The sequence below is a fragment of the Poecilia reticulata genome, linkage group LG3, assembly GCF_000633615.1.
Source record: "Poecilia reticulata strain Guanapo linkage group LG3, Guppy_female_1.0+MT, whole genome shotgun sequence".
NCBI lineage: Eukaryota > Metazoa > Chordata > Actinopteri > Cyprinodontiformes > Poeciliidae > Poecilia > Poecilia reticulata.
The window spans coordinates 15,090,388-15,108,206 of record NC_024333.1 but is presented as its reverse complement, the minus strand read 5'-3'; the positions used below and the strand labels follow the sequence as shown (position 1 = coordinate 15,108,206).

The 17,819-nt window shown below is 40.1% G+C and overlaps 1 protein-coding gene across 3 annotated transcripts in view; it reads left to right on the top strand.

Annotated features, from left to right (window-relative positions):
- Positions 1-17,819, top strand: part of arnt2 (aryl-hydrocarbon receptor nuclear translocator 2) — a 165,462-nt gene that overhangs the window by 24,460 nt on the left and 123,183 nt on the right. For 2 of the 3 annotated variants that reach the window (XM_008405011.2, XM_008405010.2), the window contains exons 2-4: positions 3,070-3,181; positions 3,990-4,037; positions 10,801-11,014. In XM_008405011.2, coding sequence (XP_008403233.1) covers positions 3,070-3,181; positions 3,990-4,037; positions 10,801-11,014 — 374 coding nt within the window. Of the gene's footprint in view, positions 1-1,181; positions 1,264-3,069; positions 3,182-3,989; positions 4,038-10,800; positions 11,015-17,819 lie in introns of those variants that run through there. The other variant, XM_008405012.2, reaches the window with a different exon arrangement.

The following is a 17,819-nucleotide window of genomic DNA, read 5'->3' as shown; positions in this document are numbered from 1 at the left end:
TACGTTCGTGAAAAAACATTGCTATCTTAAAACATTTCTTGAAATGAGACACATTTTTTCTTGTTCTAAGTCTTTATTGAAGTTCAAAACAAAATGTACACATTGTACAACAGCTGAGAATCTGAAGAATTAAAAGAAGTAGCCCACACTTAGGTTTGATTTGGAACATGATAGGGTGACGGTGACGTCATCTGCCAAAATTATAACTTTTAATATCTCAGAAACCAAAACTGCACAAACAAAAATTTTAACGGCACAAACCTGCACAAACGGAGCACTAACGAATTAGCCCACTTTGGTTTGTTTTGGAGAGATATGGGGGGATGGTGAACTCTAGATGACCTAAAAAATAATGTTTAATATCTCAGAAACCAAAACTGCACAAACAAAAATTTTAACGGCACAAACCTGCACAAACGGAGCACTAACCATTCAGACTATTAGCTGGATTTTTTGACGTGGGTGGGGTGTCAGCTTCACACAGCTATTGCGCAGCACCTTGTGACCATTTTACTGTGAAATCAACTAAATAAAAGCGATATTAGGCTACCACATGTACTTATTTTGACAGGCTTTATATACAGGAGAGCATAGATTTGGACATCCATCATGGTGGAGAGAGTGACGTCACGTGCAAAGGGTCATATTTGTTTTTTATTTTATTTTTTTTAATTAACTTGTGTTTATTTAATTGCCTAATTAACTGCTACAGGGCTTGATTTGACTATCACTATAATGATAAAAAATTGTATGCTTACTACCGGTTACCTTCGTGCTGACTAACATATGGTATAGTTTGCTATGATAAACACTGTCAATATCATCGAAGTCAGTTCATTTAGATAAGGGACATACTCTTTCTGAGAAATTGTGACTGCCATTGATCAGTTGCTGACGAATACCTTGGAATGAGGTACATGACACGTGGAGCACCAACATGCTCCACGTGTCATGTTGGTGTTGAGCTTTCTAACCCACATGCAGAACACACTCCGGAGACAGAAATTGAATTGAAAGGTTTATTATACAATGAGCAAGTGACAGTGCAGGGGTTTGGTCCAGATGGGCGTCAGACTGGAGCTCAGGATTTCTACGGAGGACAGAGATGGTGAGTTCAGGGTAACTGGGATTTTGCAGAACGGAGCGGTAAGTTTGATAACTTCCTTGTTTGGAGGATCTGGACCGGGAGGGGGCTTCTGAGGATCCGGGGCTCGTCAGTGGAGCGGTGGAATGAGCGCAGAGGCAGCATTGGAGGGCGGACAGGTAAGACGTGGAGCTGGAGGGTCCTTTCTCGGAGGTAAGCTGCCGACTTGATGATCCAGGAGAGGTTTGGAACGGTTTGGAGGACTCGGGCATCTAATGGGTAACACTCACAATGTCTCGAGGAGTGGTTTCAGAAAGCCAAGCTTCTTGGCTACACCAGGAAATGCCAGGGCGTCACAGGGATTATAGAGACACAGGGAGATCAGAATACAGGAACAGATCTTGGTCAGAGGTTGAGCACTAGGCGAGCCTGTGCAAAGGGTCATATTGGCTATTACTCTGGCAGAGATGTGTCGGCAGCCTCCTCCAATTATACTCCTCCAGATGACGGAATAGGTCTCGGTGAACAGCAGACGCTAACACACGCCCTCAGGTGGAACAGCCTCGGGCGCCCTCTGGTGGAAAAACACTAACAGAACCTCCGGATCCCAACACCACGTCTGCATGGGGGCGGAGCTGGCATCATGTCAATTGTTTCCTGCAAGTAATAATACGCAGAGAAGTTAAAATCCTCTTGTGGGAAGTTTTTTTTTTTTAACTCAGTATATAATAATTAATTTTTATTTTGTGTCTTTTGATGAAAATGCTGCAACAACTAAATGTTAAATCAATGTAAACTCATAGAATTAGATTTTAGCTATGGTAACAAAACAATCTAACTATAAAGATTGTTTTATGAGCTTTTACAAAGTAAACTTGCTAGCTCCTTAAAATCTTACATTTAAATGTTAAACAATTTAAATTCTTTTATGTATGCTGAAACCATTTAAAATCAAATTTAGCAGCATTGATAATCAGCTTTGAGGCAGAGATGAAGAATGGTGAGAACTGTCCAGGACAATCCACAGACCACCTCCAAAGAACTGCAGCATCATCTTGCTGCAGATGGTGTTACTGTGCATCGTTCAACAATTCAGCGCACTTTTCACAAGGAGAAGGTGTATGGGAGAGTAATGCGATGGAAGCCTTTTCTGCAAGCACACCACAAAGTCGCTTGAGATATGCAAAGGCAGAGCCTGTACCATTAGAGGCTGTCCTTATTATGTCCTTAATAAGGTGCAGAGGACTGATGAAACAAAGATTGAGTTGTTTGGTCGTAAAAAAGATGTTATGCATGGTGGGAGAAAAAAACACTGCATTCCAAGAAAAATACTTGCTGTAAAATTTAGTGGAGGTTTCATCATGCTTTGGAGCTGTGTGGCCAATACCAGCACTGGGAATCTTGTTAAAGTTGATGGTCTCATGGATTCCACTCAATATCAGCAGGTTCTTGAGAATAATGTTCAAGAATCAGTTATGAAGTTAAAGTTTTGCAGGGGATGGATATTTCAGCAAGACAACTATCCAAAACACCGCTCCAAATATACTCAGGCATTCATGCAGAGGAACAATTACAATGTTCTGGATAGCCATCCCAATCCCCAGACATGAACATCATTGAACATCTGTGGGATGATTTGAAGCGGGCTGTCCATGCTCAGCAAACATCAACTTAACTGAACTGGAATTGTTTTGCAAAGAAGAATGGTCAAAAATACCTTCACCCATGATCCAGGAACTCATTAAAAGCTGCAGGAAGTGACTAGAGGCTGTTATTTTCGCAAAAGGAGGATCTACTAAATATTAATATCACTTTTCTGTTGAAAAGATAACACAAGCTGCATTAACATTAAGCAATGTTTTTGGATCAACAATGGGATTTCTTAAAGAGTTCGTGTAAAATTTAAGATTTGCTCATTTTGGGTGAAACATGTTTGTTATATTTGTTATATTGTGTCCTCTGCTCTTAATTGTTGCATGCTGTAGAAATAGCCAGTGAGCTGCCAGGTCCGGTAGCGATGCCTGGAGGAGTTGGGAGTGGCCAGGTGAGAATGGCAGGTGCCGTGTCAGGCCGCGGTGGGAAGAGGAGATCAGGAGGGTAAGTGTCTTTAGTTCTGCTCTGTTGCTGAAACACTTTCTTTTCTAGCACAGAAGAAAAAATCCGAAATTTATACAGAATCCTACAAAAATATACCCTTCAAACCTGGCATTCTGCGATTAATTAATGTATCACTTGGATTTTATGTGATTAAACAAAAAGAAGTTTAGCATTACTTTGTAACTTATAAGTACTTATGAGTAATTATGAATTGGAAGAAAAATTACAAATAGTTTTAACATCTGAATGGATTGATGACCTGTCCAGGGAGATCCCGCCTCTCACCCGTTGATCGCTAGAGATAGGCACCAGCACCCATAGCAACTCCACTAGGGATAAGCGTGTAGGATTATGAATGGATGGATGGGTTTTTAGCATCTTTTACAAATAAAAATATAAAAATGCTGTGTGCACTTATACGTAGCCCTTTTACTTGAATACTGAAAAACCAGATTGACTGAATCAAATGCAGAACTGAGATTTAAATGGATAAGTACAGATGCAGTTCAGTAGAAATTAACCTTTGCCTAATATTGTCACTACAATATTATTGATTTTAGCTACAACTACAAAACTTGTTCAGCCTATCCAGTTTTTTGTTTAAGTTCTGGCTGAACTTAATTGTTCATTAACATCATTCTGACTAGATACAGGATTTGAATTAAATATTTGAACATAGATATTGGGTCTATTTGTCTTTTTAAGTACATTGAAATGAATTCAAGCATAAATAAAATAATTCAAAGTGCCATAAGTTGGCAGCTAGATTTAATGAATTGAATAACTGTCATTCTATTTTATTTTACAGAATGGACTTTGACGATGAGGATGGTGAGGGACCCAGCAAATTTTCAAGGTGAGAGCAGTGAAAGCAAGCAGCATGGATCGGATCTTCAATTGTACAAATGGCTACAGCTAACTAAAATAAGAAAATATTTTTTTACTTTTTGTGAGCCTCCTGTGACATCGATAGGAACAAGTTATTTCTCCTATTTATATTTTTCACCATCAGAAATACACTAGGATAAATGTTTGAAACCAACTTGAAAACACAACGCAGAGACTGTTGAAATAGTGGAAACAGTTGATGTAACAAAGTTAAGAGCAGCGTAGGTCTCTAGTTAGCATGGTGTAAACAACAGAACAGTCCCCATTTAAGATATTTCAGTTGGTTTCATTATAGCTCCATGTAGAAAAGAATAAAATAAGTGACTGAACAAGTGGTCTACAATCAATATTAATAGATTCAGTGTCAGAATCTATAAAGTCAGTGTAAATGGGTGGCGTCAAAGACAAATCTACAGTGGCTGAGAGGTGCAAATGACAAAATTAACAGGAAACACATGAACGATGCAAGCCAGGGGTGCACAGATTGCAGTTTTCTGGCCAATCCATGATGACCAATCTTTAAAAAGCCTGACTCGCCAATTCCAATTTTAACTGACGCAAAAAACTTTTTGGCAGGATGGATGGATGGAATGGATGGATAGATATGGATAGGAAATTGTTATATTTGCAATATATTGGAAAGAAATTATGAACCGAATTACGTTTTTGGGATTTTTCTTTGCAGTTTTTAGCATTTTATTTAGTTGTTATGGATTACTAAGATATACATTGTGAAAGACCTGGATTTGAGGATTTTATTGATGTATTGGTTATTGAAATGCTACAAATAATGGCTGTGCAGCATCCAAAAATATAAAAAATAAGCTCATGCGAACCTTTATAATTGTAGCCATAAAAGGGTTAAAAAGACGCGGGTTAACAGCAGCTCCCCGCAGCTGTGTAATGTCCTTCTCTAGGCAACCACAACAGTGTCGGTCTGTAGTGTTCTGGGGGTCCTTTATAGTTCCCTCTATGAGAATTTAGCTGACTTTAATATTTTCCGTGTTCTATTTTCGTCATTATTGTTACACTTGGTGTTCATATGTGTGCAACAGACATGTCTATCTGACATTTATAGAAATACGGAGCAAATCATGTCCCGTATCGATTCAATTCGAGATGGAACATTTAACAGCCAAATATGGGGTGATTCCGTATTTTATGAGACAGGTGGTAACCCTGTAGTAGAGCCAAGCCAGGCCTGGTCTGAGTAGAGCAGGGCTACTGAAGTAGAGCCTGTGGAAAAGGTGCAATAGTGAGAATATTTTACTGAGAATCTTGTCCCCTACAAATCTATTGGTCGACTCTCCCTAGAGGTGTGGAGCATTTCCATTTTGTGGAGCGAGATTTCAGCACTTCATACATGCTGTTGTTTTTCTTTGTAGCATTTTCCCTTCCTATTTCCTGTGATTGCCAGTATTTTTGTTTGCGTTTCTTTTTTGTATTTGTGATTTTTTTGAGTTTGCATCATTCATGGTTTTTGTGCAGCTTGTGTCATTGTTTACTGAGGTTTTGAAGAGGACCTGATAGCACACAGGCTTGGGCTGCATGTTGATTTGAACATTTAAGAAACAATAATAAATAATTTTCAAAAAATTAAGAAAGTGACACATGGTGTGAGGGAGAGTACACAGGGAACTAGGAAATAAATCTAACATTAAGGAATATCTATACCTAAGAAACTAAACTAGAAAAACAAAGAATAACTAGGCTCAAGACATGTAAATGATAAGCTAGAATCACTCAGAAAGGACTAAACTAAAGTAAAAGAAAAGCCAGAAAGAGACTAAGGAACACAGAATAAACAAACCTCAAAGCACAGGATCCTAACACAGATAAATAATCTCAGTCTGAGTTGGAGAAATGTAAAAATGTCAATGGTAAGGACTCTTGAACACTAAACTAAGCATATCTAACTCAGACAATGTTCCAATACTTTAAAATATGAGTTTGTATGACATTTTGATCATTCTTCAAATAAATATTCAAAGCAGTTGACTCTGGAAGATATCCACCTGAGGTAATTCTAGGTCATGTTTTTAAATAGTTGCACTTCTCACGTAAATATTTAAATGCAATTAATATGGAGTAAAAATAGTCTCAAAATATGTGTGCGCGTGTAAAAAGATTTGTGCGTGTGTAAAATATTTGTGTGTGCGTAAAAGGATTTGTGCGCATGTAAAAAGATTTGTGTGTGTGTGTAAAAAGATTTGTGTGTGCGTAAAAAGATTTGTACGTTTGTAAAAAGATTTGTGCGTGTGTAAAAATATCTGTGCGTGTATAATACTGGATTTGTAAACCTTAAAAATAAAATAAACCTTCTCCTACTCCTATAAATGTTGAAAAAGTACACACAAATCACCTGGTACACACACACAAAACTGCATTTACACACAGATCCGGTTACGAGTGCACAAGTATTTTTGAGATTAATTTCACGCTTCGGGGAAGCTCCCAGATTTGTGTGTAGATTGGTGTGTTTACATGCTAGTAAAAGCTGGGTCATCTGAGTTTTACTCTGCGTCTAGTGTTTTTATCCTCTGACGTTTCTCACTGTGCTTGTGCCGAAGTGGCAAATATGTTAGTTTGGTGGAAAACGGTATATCTCAGCACTTTCTTATAATATCCTAAAATTATTTATAGACATATTGTGCATTTTTGAGCGGTACACGAGACTAAGTGGTCTGAAAAAGGACCACTGGTGGCGGAATGGTTTGTTGGCCGGAAAATTAACCAGGCAAACCCAGAAGCAAGATGGAGCGTCCCGGTGATCTGTCCTCTGAAGTAAGTAGGAACTAAACCTGCAGGCTTTGCCCTCCGATTATAATGAGACATGGAGTAATTATAAATGATTTCAGGTTACGTTCTATACGTCTAGTATTTTGATACTCTGCCCTCGTCATATGTTTCTGTTAGCGGGAGCTAATGTTTGTCAGCTATGCTACTTTAGCTGTTCGCAGCTAAGCGTGGATTTTTACTGTCACACTCAGCGCAGTTTGAGTCTTTAATCCATAAACATTATCTCTGGGTGGTTCTTACAGTTTCTGTTTTGCCCAAAAGGTTCCAATCAAATTCCTAAGTCATGTTGCTGACTGATATTTGTATATATAGTTTGTGAGATATTCTGATTTGCCTTTTACTTTATTCACTAAGTGAATATAATTAAGTGAAAAAAATTGCCATTCGATTCTAATGTATTTACTTTCTATGTGTATAAATAACATTTTATATTTATCTCTACCCAGGACAAAACGGCTGACTGATGGATTGGGTCTGGTGTTATTTCACTTTCTGGAGTATCAGTATCTTTCAGATCTCGTCTACCTTCTGATCCAATTGAGCTGCAGCAGGAACACACTGATCCTCTAACAGGATCCTCAGATCCAGGCATCGATGTCTGGTGTCCTGCAACATTTAGATATGTCCTGGTCCAAAACACCTGAATTAAATGGCTGCTTAGGACAGTCAAGTTCTCCAGAGTCATGGAATCATTTGACTCAGGTGCGTTAAAGAAGAGACATCTAAAGGTTGGGGGACACCAACCCTTATGAACTGAAGTTGAAGCCCTGCTGTACAATTTTCATTCAATCGTAATCACATTCACTTGCATACAGTGGAAACTTTACCTGTGTTGAGGTAGATGAGGAGTATTCATAGTATCTCTACTTTAATACCATAATGGTTTCCATTTGTTGAAAGTAAATTACAAACATTTAGCCATAGTTTAACCACTGCTTTATGACAAAAAATGTTTGATGTTACAAATATATCATTTTAATAGAGGCATCATTCGATTTATACTGTAGAAAGAAGATGACAAAAGTATTTCCTGAATTAACTTTAATGTTCATTTCACTGCACACAAAGGACAGATTAAATATTTAAGAATGCAACAAATCTGTTGAATCTTTAACAAAATAGGTTCAGATTAACGGGTGGATTCACAGCTACCTAAAGTTAACAATGAAATGTCCTAAAACTTACATGGATGTTCAAATATTTGCTATAATCAATTAACAAAAGAAAACACCGTAAAGCTGTGTATTCAAATACAACCAAGGTCAGTCTGTACAGATTGAGGAGACCCCCTAATGTCTACCAACAGAGCAGGTTAACTACTGTAGTTTGAAAGGCGCCTCGGTCTAATCGACTGCTCAGTTTGAAGCTTCAGGTTTTGGTGTTGAACCTCCCAGAATCTCAGCTGCAGATTGTCTGAAGATGCAGAGAAAAGTACAAATAGACAGTGTTAGAAAAATTATGTTGATTTTCCTGAACAGCTGATGCACTGACAAACCTGACTGTGACAGAACATTACTTGAATCATCACAATGTATGTAGAAATGTTTCTTTTTATGTCGATCAAATGTTTATGCATTAAATGTTTTGCTGTGAAGGCTATTTTTGCAGTGGTACTTTAAATAAATGCATAAAATATTTATTTTCTTAAGTATGTGTTTATTAGCTGTCAATTGTGTTAAAATATCAATTAAGAAATTTACGAAACCATCTGAATATATTTTACCATCTACATTAATCAACTTGAAATGAAGACGAACAGGAACAGCAGGTTTGTCCTGGATTGCAGACGAGGTATATATTTGTTTAAGAGCCAATGAAATGGGGTCTTTGTGGATTTCAGAGATCCAGACACAAACAGTTTAATCTGAAGATTCTGGAGGATGTGTGAATAGGTCTGTCACCATGAAACATTTTTACTATACTGCATTATCACACGATAAATTGTTCCAGACATTCTCAACAAACGATAATATAGTTCTTTTGATACCATTTTTTAAAGTAATATAATGGTAATGACGAAATAATAATGCAAGAACACATTCTCAAAGGTCATTAAACTTTAAATTCTAATGCACATTTAACACTGGGACTGGAAGACATTTTTAATATCCAGAATAAATAAAACTAATGAATTTTGAAGTCTTTTTAAACAAAATTGGTCTCGGTTAGACTTTATTTTGAAAAGTACCAAACTGAGGACTTTTATCTTCCAGTTTTTGGTAGAAAGAAAAAAAGAAACGATAACTCGTGGCAATGGAAATGATTGAGTTTGTTTTACTTTATCATTCGATTAATTGATTTATTGATTATTCTGACAGGCCTATGTGTGAACATTAGACTAAATCCTTAAATATGTTGAAAAGTCAACATAAATGAAGTACCTTTCATTTTGTTATGGTGAATAAAGTCTAGCAGCAGATTATGTTTCTGCAGGTCCCGGTCTTCCTTCATTACTGCTGAAGCAAGCAGTAATGAAGTGATAGTGACCAACATCCATAAATGCCATAAACTCCTGACGATGCTTGCCGACTTCGGCATCATAAAACTAGATCAACCTGGGTTAAAGTTAAGACTGAAGATAGAAGATCAAACTGTGCTTAGAGTGACAGTAAAAATCCACGGATTTAACTGTAGCATAGCATAAACATTAGCTCCTGCTAACAGAAACATATGAGGAGGCCAGAGTATCAAAATACCAGACATATAAAACGTTATCTGAAATCATTTATAATTACTCCATGTCTCATTATAATCGGAGAGCAAAACCTGCAGGTTTAGCTCCTACTTACTTTAGACCACCGGGCTGATCTGGCTTTGCCTGGCTATTTTTCCGGCCAGCGGATCATTCCGCCACTCAGTGGTCCTTTTTCAGACCACCTAGTCTCCTCTACCGCTCAAAAATACACAATATGTCTATAAATAATTTTAGGATATTATAAGAAAGTGGGGCTGCACAGTGGCGCAGTTGGTAGAGCTGTTGCCTTGCAGCAAGAAGGTTCTGGGTTCGATTCCCGGCCTGAGGTCTCTCTGCATGGAGTTTGCATGTTCTCCCTGCGCATGCGTGGGTTTTCTCCGCGTACTCCGGTTTCCTCCCACAGTCCAAAAACATGACTGTTAGGTTAATTGGCCTCTCCAAATTGCTCGTAGGTGTGAGTGTGTGTGTGCATGGTTGTGTATCCTGTGTGTCTCTGTGTTGCCCTACGACAGACTGGCGACCTGTCCAGGGTGTACCCCGCCTCTCGCCCGAAACGTTAGCTGGAGATAGGCACCAGCAACCCTCCCGACCCCATTAAGGGACAAGGGTGCAAGAAAATGGATGGATGGATGGATGGATATAAGAAAGTGCTGAGATATACCATTTTCCACCAAACTAACGTATTTGCCACTTCGGCACAAGCACAGTGAGAAACGTCAGAGGATAAAAACATTAGACTCAGAGCAAAACTCAGATGTCCCAGCTTTTACTAGCATGTAAACGCAACATCTCCACACAAATCTGGGAGCTTCCCCTAAGCGTGAAATGAGTCTCAAAAATACTTGTGCACTCGTAACCGGATCTGTGTGTAAATGCAGTTTTGTTTGTGTGCACTTTTTCAACATTTATAGGCGTAGGAGAAGGTTTATTTTATTTTTAAGGTTTACAAATCCAGTATTATACACGCACAGATATTTTTACACACGCACAAATCTTTTTACACACGCACAGATATTTTGAGACGATTCACTCCATAAATGAATCTCTTTTTGTCTGATGGAGTTGTGCCTCAGTAATTATTACTGTTTAACTAACTTTGAAACATTTAGTTTTAACACCTAAAGGATGATATGAGATGACATGATATAAAGCTGTTGAGAATCTGTGTCAGTTAAATTGGAGGTAGGTATGATTCTACAGTCATTAGCTGTGTATTCTTTTCTTTCCTCTGTTTTAGAGAGAACCACAGTGAGATTGAACGACGCCGGCGTAACAAAATGACCCAGTACATCACTGAGCTGTCAGACATGGTCCCTACCTGTAGTGCCCTGGCCCGAAAGCCCGATAAGCTAACCATACTACGTATGGCGGTCTCCCATATGAAGTCCATGCGGGGGACAGGCAACACTTCTACTGATGGGGCGTATAAGCCCTCTTTTCTCACCGAACAGGTAGTGTAATGAAAGCTGACGGTCTACCAAAAGTAATGCTAACAATTTAAAATAAGCAGCTGATCATATCAGGATTTTTTGTACATTGAACTCGCAGTTTTACCAAAAAATGTGTCAACTACTCAGGTAAAGTGAACTCTTACAGAGGAACATAAAGGGCCGTAGAAATGATCAGCATTATAATGTGATGTGGCTTGATTGTGTGTGGTGAGCCGTTTCTGCTGTTTGTTATATTCTTCCTCTTGTTTTGCCCTGATGACTCTGCTCTGTTTGTCTAAAATTGCACAGTATTTCTGATTGTCAAGCCTTCTAAAGCAATTTTGATCTGAGAAGCCAGTCAAGGAGACCCACTCCACTGTTACTGGGCGTACTGAACCATCTCCACCATCAACTTGGCACCTTTCCCTATGGGAAGCGCTCGGTAAAATGGGGACAACGTGATGCCGTGCTGATACAGAATGAGACAAAGCTGAAATCTGTTGCACCGTCTGTTTGTCAGTTCATAGCAGGCTCATCCTTCCTTCTCCTCTAGCACCTGAATGACTAACAAGAATGACTTGTTAGTCATTCTTTTTAAATGACTACTTCACTTAAACAGTTTTGTATTTTACTTTAGTCTATCCTTCTCTGAACTGGTAGTCACATCTGTCCTGGGTTAGTCTGACAGAGGCATCATGTGTCACCGGGCCCTCTGACCAGCAGGGTAGGCGTGTGAAGTGTCTTGCCCAAGGACACAACAATAAAGGCGCACAGAGCTGACAACTGTTGTGGAAATTTTCCTTTAACAAAGAATGAGGCAAAACTTTCAAGAACCAGAGAAAGAATATATTCTTAATCAGTATTTATTTGAAGACTTAACAGTGTTTGAAGTCTCTGCTAACTGAACGCATTCAGGAGAAAGAGTCCCGAGCAGAACACAGCTTACAGTTTTATAGGGAGAGTTTCATTCCGATCGCATAGTTTGATAATCTACTTGATTACAGAACATACAGCGGACTAGACAGCAGGCACACGTGTCTTCTTCACTAGGAGCCAGGAAACAAAAAGAAAGAAACAATTCAATGACTTAATTGTAATGTTAAGGCCAGAGAACCTGCTTCAGAAATCTCTTTCATGAGCTAATGCATCACACAAGGATCTTAATACTGCTATGCAATGATTCAGCTAATAATCATAGTAACCATAAATTTTCCCACTACACAATCTACTTATTGTGGGACAAACGTTGTTTACGTATTGTAACCGCAGATTCTATGAGTATAGGCACAGCCCTTTAAGGCTATCGCTAGTGGGTCTATCCCTCGTGCACAGCGCAGCACTGAAAAAAGCTTAGTCCACGCCCACCTGCTGGGTGGGCCCCACCACCCTGGTCTGTATAAATAACGGTCAGACTGGACAAACAGCTCCCTAACAGCCTTTTTCTTCAGCTATTTAGGAACCAGTGAAGCCCACAGCTTCAAGGGCTGCGCCTATACTCATAGAATCTGGGATTACAATACGTAACCAACGTTCTATTTGGTATAGCCTTCGTCCTTTAAGGCTATAGCTAGTGGGTTAATGGCGAAGCAGTATGTAGTCTATGCCTCACTGGGTCCATCCAGACCACCACCATGAAGCATCTGCTCGCATATAACAAAAAACAGTCTCAGCGTAGATTGCGTAATTACGCACTCCCGGCCTCCCATACAGCAGAAGACCAGAGAGGAGAATAGGCTCTGGTCAGAAAGGTTGATATAAAGAGACCTGCTGCTGTGAACAGGAGCAAGGTTACGAACTGTAACAATGTAAAGATGAACAGAACACGTAACTTATTATACAGCACTTTGGACAACCATGTTCTCAAATGCTTTGTAAATAAACGAAACAAAAATAATTATTCTGTCAGTCCACGCCTTATTCTAAGGACAGAATGGGTCACAGAGAACATGGAAACATTACACCGGTCAAACCGAATAAATGAGCACGGAGATGACCAGGAAGCTGCCGTGCAAATGTCCTCCACAGACATTCCTCCACGCAGAACTCTTGACACCCACTTTCTGCATTTTGTTACAAATGTGAGCAAACCTCCACGGATGAAATCCCTCTGGTGGAGTGAGCTCACAGATTCTCTGGAGGATCCAATCCAAAAGAAATATAAGCCTGTGAGATGGCTTTTCACAACCAGTGAGAAAGACGCTGGGCGCACAGAGGACGTCCCACTGAGTTATCTCTTTAATGCGCGAACAGACGCTGAGAGCGACGCAGTGCAGATGTGCGTGCCACATAACGAGAGCGCGCGCACGGGACAGAGAAGATGAGATGCAGCGTTTAGGAGTAAAAACAGGATTTGGACGCAGCACAGCTGAGCTGCCGTCGGCTCATATTCAGAAACAAGAGGCAGCAACAGAGAGCGGAAAACTGCTCACTCTCTTTACAGACGTAAAAGGGCCAACAGCAAAGCAGTTCTAAAAGACAGGAACTCAAGAAGAGTCTGATTTAAAGGCTCAAATGGAGCTTTAACCTGAGCGCGCAGGAACAGGGTCTAATCCCATAGAGGAGCAAATGGGTGTGACACCTCTCAGAAACCGCTTCATCAGCGGGTGGTTGAAGACCGTTCTGTCACCAAAACCCTCATGGCAGGAGGAAATAGCTGCAGCATATGCTTTAATGGTGCTGAAAGCTAAATTTCTGTCCATCAGTTGCTGGAGAAATGACAGCACACAGCCTAAAGGACATGAAATGGGCTCCACGCCCACTCCCGCGCAGCAGCGTTGAAAGACTGACCACTTCGAAGCATATAACGCTGGTAGAAGCGGCTCATGCGCCCTGAATGGTGAGCAGCACATCCTGAGGGAGACCGAGCCTCCCTGGGTGCTCCCGTTCAGCCGCCAGACCCAGAGATGCTGGCCTATTTCTGGGTGGCTCCTGATCGCTGCCCCGGCCTGGAAGAGCGCGTCCTCCCTCCACGGCAGCTTCCACGGTCGACCTGACACCAGTTGCTGCAGACTGGGAAACGATGTTTAACAGCTGAGCGAACCGCACGCCTCTGGCGATTTATGTAGGTTGCTGCCACTCTGTTGTCCGTGTGGATCAGAACATGATCCACAAGCTGACCCTGCAGCAGAGGATCAAAGTGTTGAGTCACCTTCAGCACCGTGAGGAGCTCCACCAGCATATTTATGTGAATAGACATGTGGTCTGGCCACTGTGCTCCAACCACCTGAGACAGACGTGTTCCTCCCCATCTCGACAGGGATGTGTCTGTGAACACCGATATGTGTGACGTGGGTCTGCTGAGGGGAACTCCTTCAGCCAGAATGCTGGGGTTCCTCCAGTGGGTCAGATCGGCTCCCACTGAAGGAGGAACAGAGATTGTGCGCCTCTTCTGACACACAGGATCTATGCGCAGGCGAGCGAACCGTCTCTGGAGGTGTCTCATGTGCAACAAACCCAGTGGAATCACAACGTAAGTCGCTGACATTCCCAGCAGCCGCATGACTGACAGAGCAGTCATTATGCTGCGAGGCCTGACATGGCGGAGCTGTGCTGACAGAGCCTCGATTCTCGGCTGTGCCAATCGGGCTCTGGTTCTCATCATAACTGAGTTCAGCTCCACTCCCAAATAAAAGATCATCTGAGATGGAATAACCAAACTCTTTCCCAGTTGCTTCTGGGTCTGAATGGCGGCTTCCTCTCTGGACCGAGCCAGTAAAAGCAAGTCATCCAGATAGAAGAGGACTCTCATCCCTGCCATGTGCAGTGGCTGCAGCGCTGTCTACCGTAAATTTACGGTAAAAAACGGTAAAAGACCAACAGTTTTTGACCATCATATCCAAAAACATTTAAGTACCGTAGAAATTACATGGAACTACCCGTAAGTTGAAACTGCAAAAAAAGTCAGTAAATGTACGGTAGAAAATTGTGAAACACCAACAGTTACTGACCGTAATATCCAAAACATTTTGTTACCGTAGAAAATACATGGAATTNAATACATGGAATTGCCGTAAGTCAACACTGCAAAAAAACTCCGTAATTTTACGGTAAGAAAATTGTGAAACACCAACAGTTACTGACCGTAATATTCAAAGCATTATACTACCGTAGAAAATACAAGGAATTATCATAACTCAATAAACATATATCCTAAAGTAATTTTGACAGTCATGAATGTAGAAAATACACAAATATATTGTAAAAATATAAGTAATTGTAAAGTTCATAAAAAAATATTGTAATATTGCCAGCAGTTAATTACCCTAAACTTAACAGTACTAATCAGCCAAAATTACAAATTTTGCTGATATTTTTATCTACAATGTAAAACCATAAACAAGACTGCAAAAGTAATTTTTACAAAGAACAGAATGCTGGTGTGATATTTTGGTTTCTTTTTTAATAATGCCTTTAATACACCAAACTGAAATCTCAGCAGTAGACCAGGCATCGATCTGGCATCCCACCGATTGCAAAGCAAACTCCTACAGCCAACGCCACCATCATTTATGAGAATATTTGATTAAATGATGAATTTTAGATTAATTTTATGCCAACCATAGATTTCTTATACTGTATGTTAGCCCCTCTTGCTTGGATGAAGCTGAAGTTGGTTTCCAATTGCTGCTTCCAATTTGGGAAATGGCTAAAGGGCAATTCCACCTAATTTTACCCTACCATCAGCATCTTTAATTTACTTTAGCTAAAAAACTACAACACCTAGACTCTTCAAATCTGGACTAGATTATTCTCAACTCAAATCAGAATATTTCAAACCAAGTGTGGGATTTGTGAAACCTTTATCTGATTTGTGAAACTTCAATAAAGAACAATTCTAGTGTCATCCAAAGTCATAAAAGTTGTGAAGTCGCCCTTCATTGAAGTTTCATAAATCCCACACTTGGTTTTAAATATTATGCTATTAGTAGAGAATACTCTAGGGAATACTCTAGAGCAGTGTTTCTCAACCTTTTTTGGGCCAGCGCCCCCCTAGTCTTCATCCAGGTCCCTCACCGCCCCCCACCAAAGAATTTGCAGGCTACCTTGCACTGACCATTATTTTATCATTAATATAACTATCACTATTGTAGATTAGGGCTGTATAAATAAATCGATTCGGCGATATATATATCGATATTTTCCGCCCTCGGAAAGTATTGATTTTTCATCCGCGAGAATCGATCCGTTAAACCATAGGGGTCCATAGCCTTATAGCTCTTTTTAACGTCTAGTTTGTTACGGCGTAGCAGCAAGACTCCGCCTCCCTCAGTCTCACTTTCAACTTGAGCTTAAAGTGCACATTATAAACTACACACCAGTTTTTAAATTGTGTTAAWAGGCCAAGTATAACCGGAGTTATGCTAAAATTAGTAAACCATATTTTTCCAAATGTCAGAGAAATGTCAAAAGCACCGCCATTCCCCGGCTTTTCCGATTATGTGAGAGGGAATGAGCTTCCAAACGTACAAAACGAAACGAAACATTAGATTCCTGAGTTTTTGGCAATGTAAAATCTTCAATAAATAACGATGGGCTGTATGTTGTTGCTGAGAAACGAAGTAAAGTTGCGCTAGTAACCGTGAAAGAGAAGCGGAACTGAGAAGCGGAAAGGAGCAGCGGCGCGAATGGAGCAGCTGCAAAAGCAGTGAGATCGCGAAATTAATGCAAATTTCGACTGGTAGCATTCACTTCGTAATTAGTTTTTAGCTTGGCGGTTTCTGTTTTTTATATAAAGGATTACCTGAAGAATGAACATGGGTTGATAACATCCAAAGCGGGCGCGCAGCGGCGCTGTGTTTTGAGCAGGAAGACGAAGAGGGAAAAAAACCCCAGCTGGAATCCGCGGCGCAGTGAGGATTTCCATGGTAACAATGGCTGATCGATCATTCTTATTAGTAACAGACAAAGAGTATCAGAAACTGAGAGAACTATGAGATCCTGGCAGTTTGAGAGGCAGCTACTCAGAGACCCAAGCAGGGGAATAGCGGCGTTGCGTAGCTGCAGGGAGTCGATCACTACGGGGTGAGGCGGAGCCACTACTTTAGCAGCTAGTAGTAAACAGCTTACAGCCACGGCTAACTCCGGGAGCCAAGGTAGAAAAGCCTTTTTCCCCATAGTCCAAAAGACTGCATTTCTGGCTGCATTTTTACTCCAAAATGCARCCACRGTGTCCAAAAGAAAAAACATAAATGCAATCATTTGCATATTGAGAGCCTACAGAGGCTGACAATCTCCCCACTCTCCTGGATTACCGTTTAAACTTTTGAGTTTTATGTCAAATCCACATGAATTAAATGACAGAAACTAATTATCTCACTGCATTTTTGATTTATTTTGTCCAGCTGCAGACTGTTAAACTGTCCAATCAGAGTCAGGTATTGTGTAGTTGGTGCTTTTAATCAGTTTTCAGTTAACTAAATTCAAGTCTATGGAACACAAAATGTCACTAAAATCACTCTGTCCCTCTAAAATCTTTCAGAAAATTGTAAAAATGCACYGAATCGCATCGAATTGTATCGCTCAACAAATATCGTGATACATATTGTATTGTGACCAGAATATCGAATATCGTATCGTATCGTATCGTATCGTGAAATTATTGTATCACTACACCCCTATTGTAGATGTTTTGATTTTTATGCTTGTTTCTGTATTTATCATCAAAAAATATTTCACAGAGAACAAAAAAGCCATGGGAATTGAAATTATTTTCACAGGCGTCTAGAAAAAATGCAATGAACATTCAACTTAAAATCGGTAGGCCTAACAGCAGCCAGTCAGAGTGGAAAAAATATTCTTATTCTTTGCCATTTTCTAGTTGTTAAAT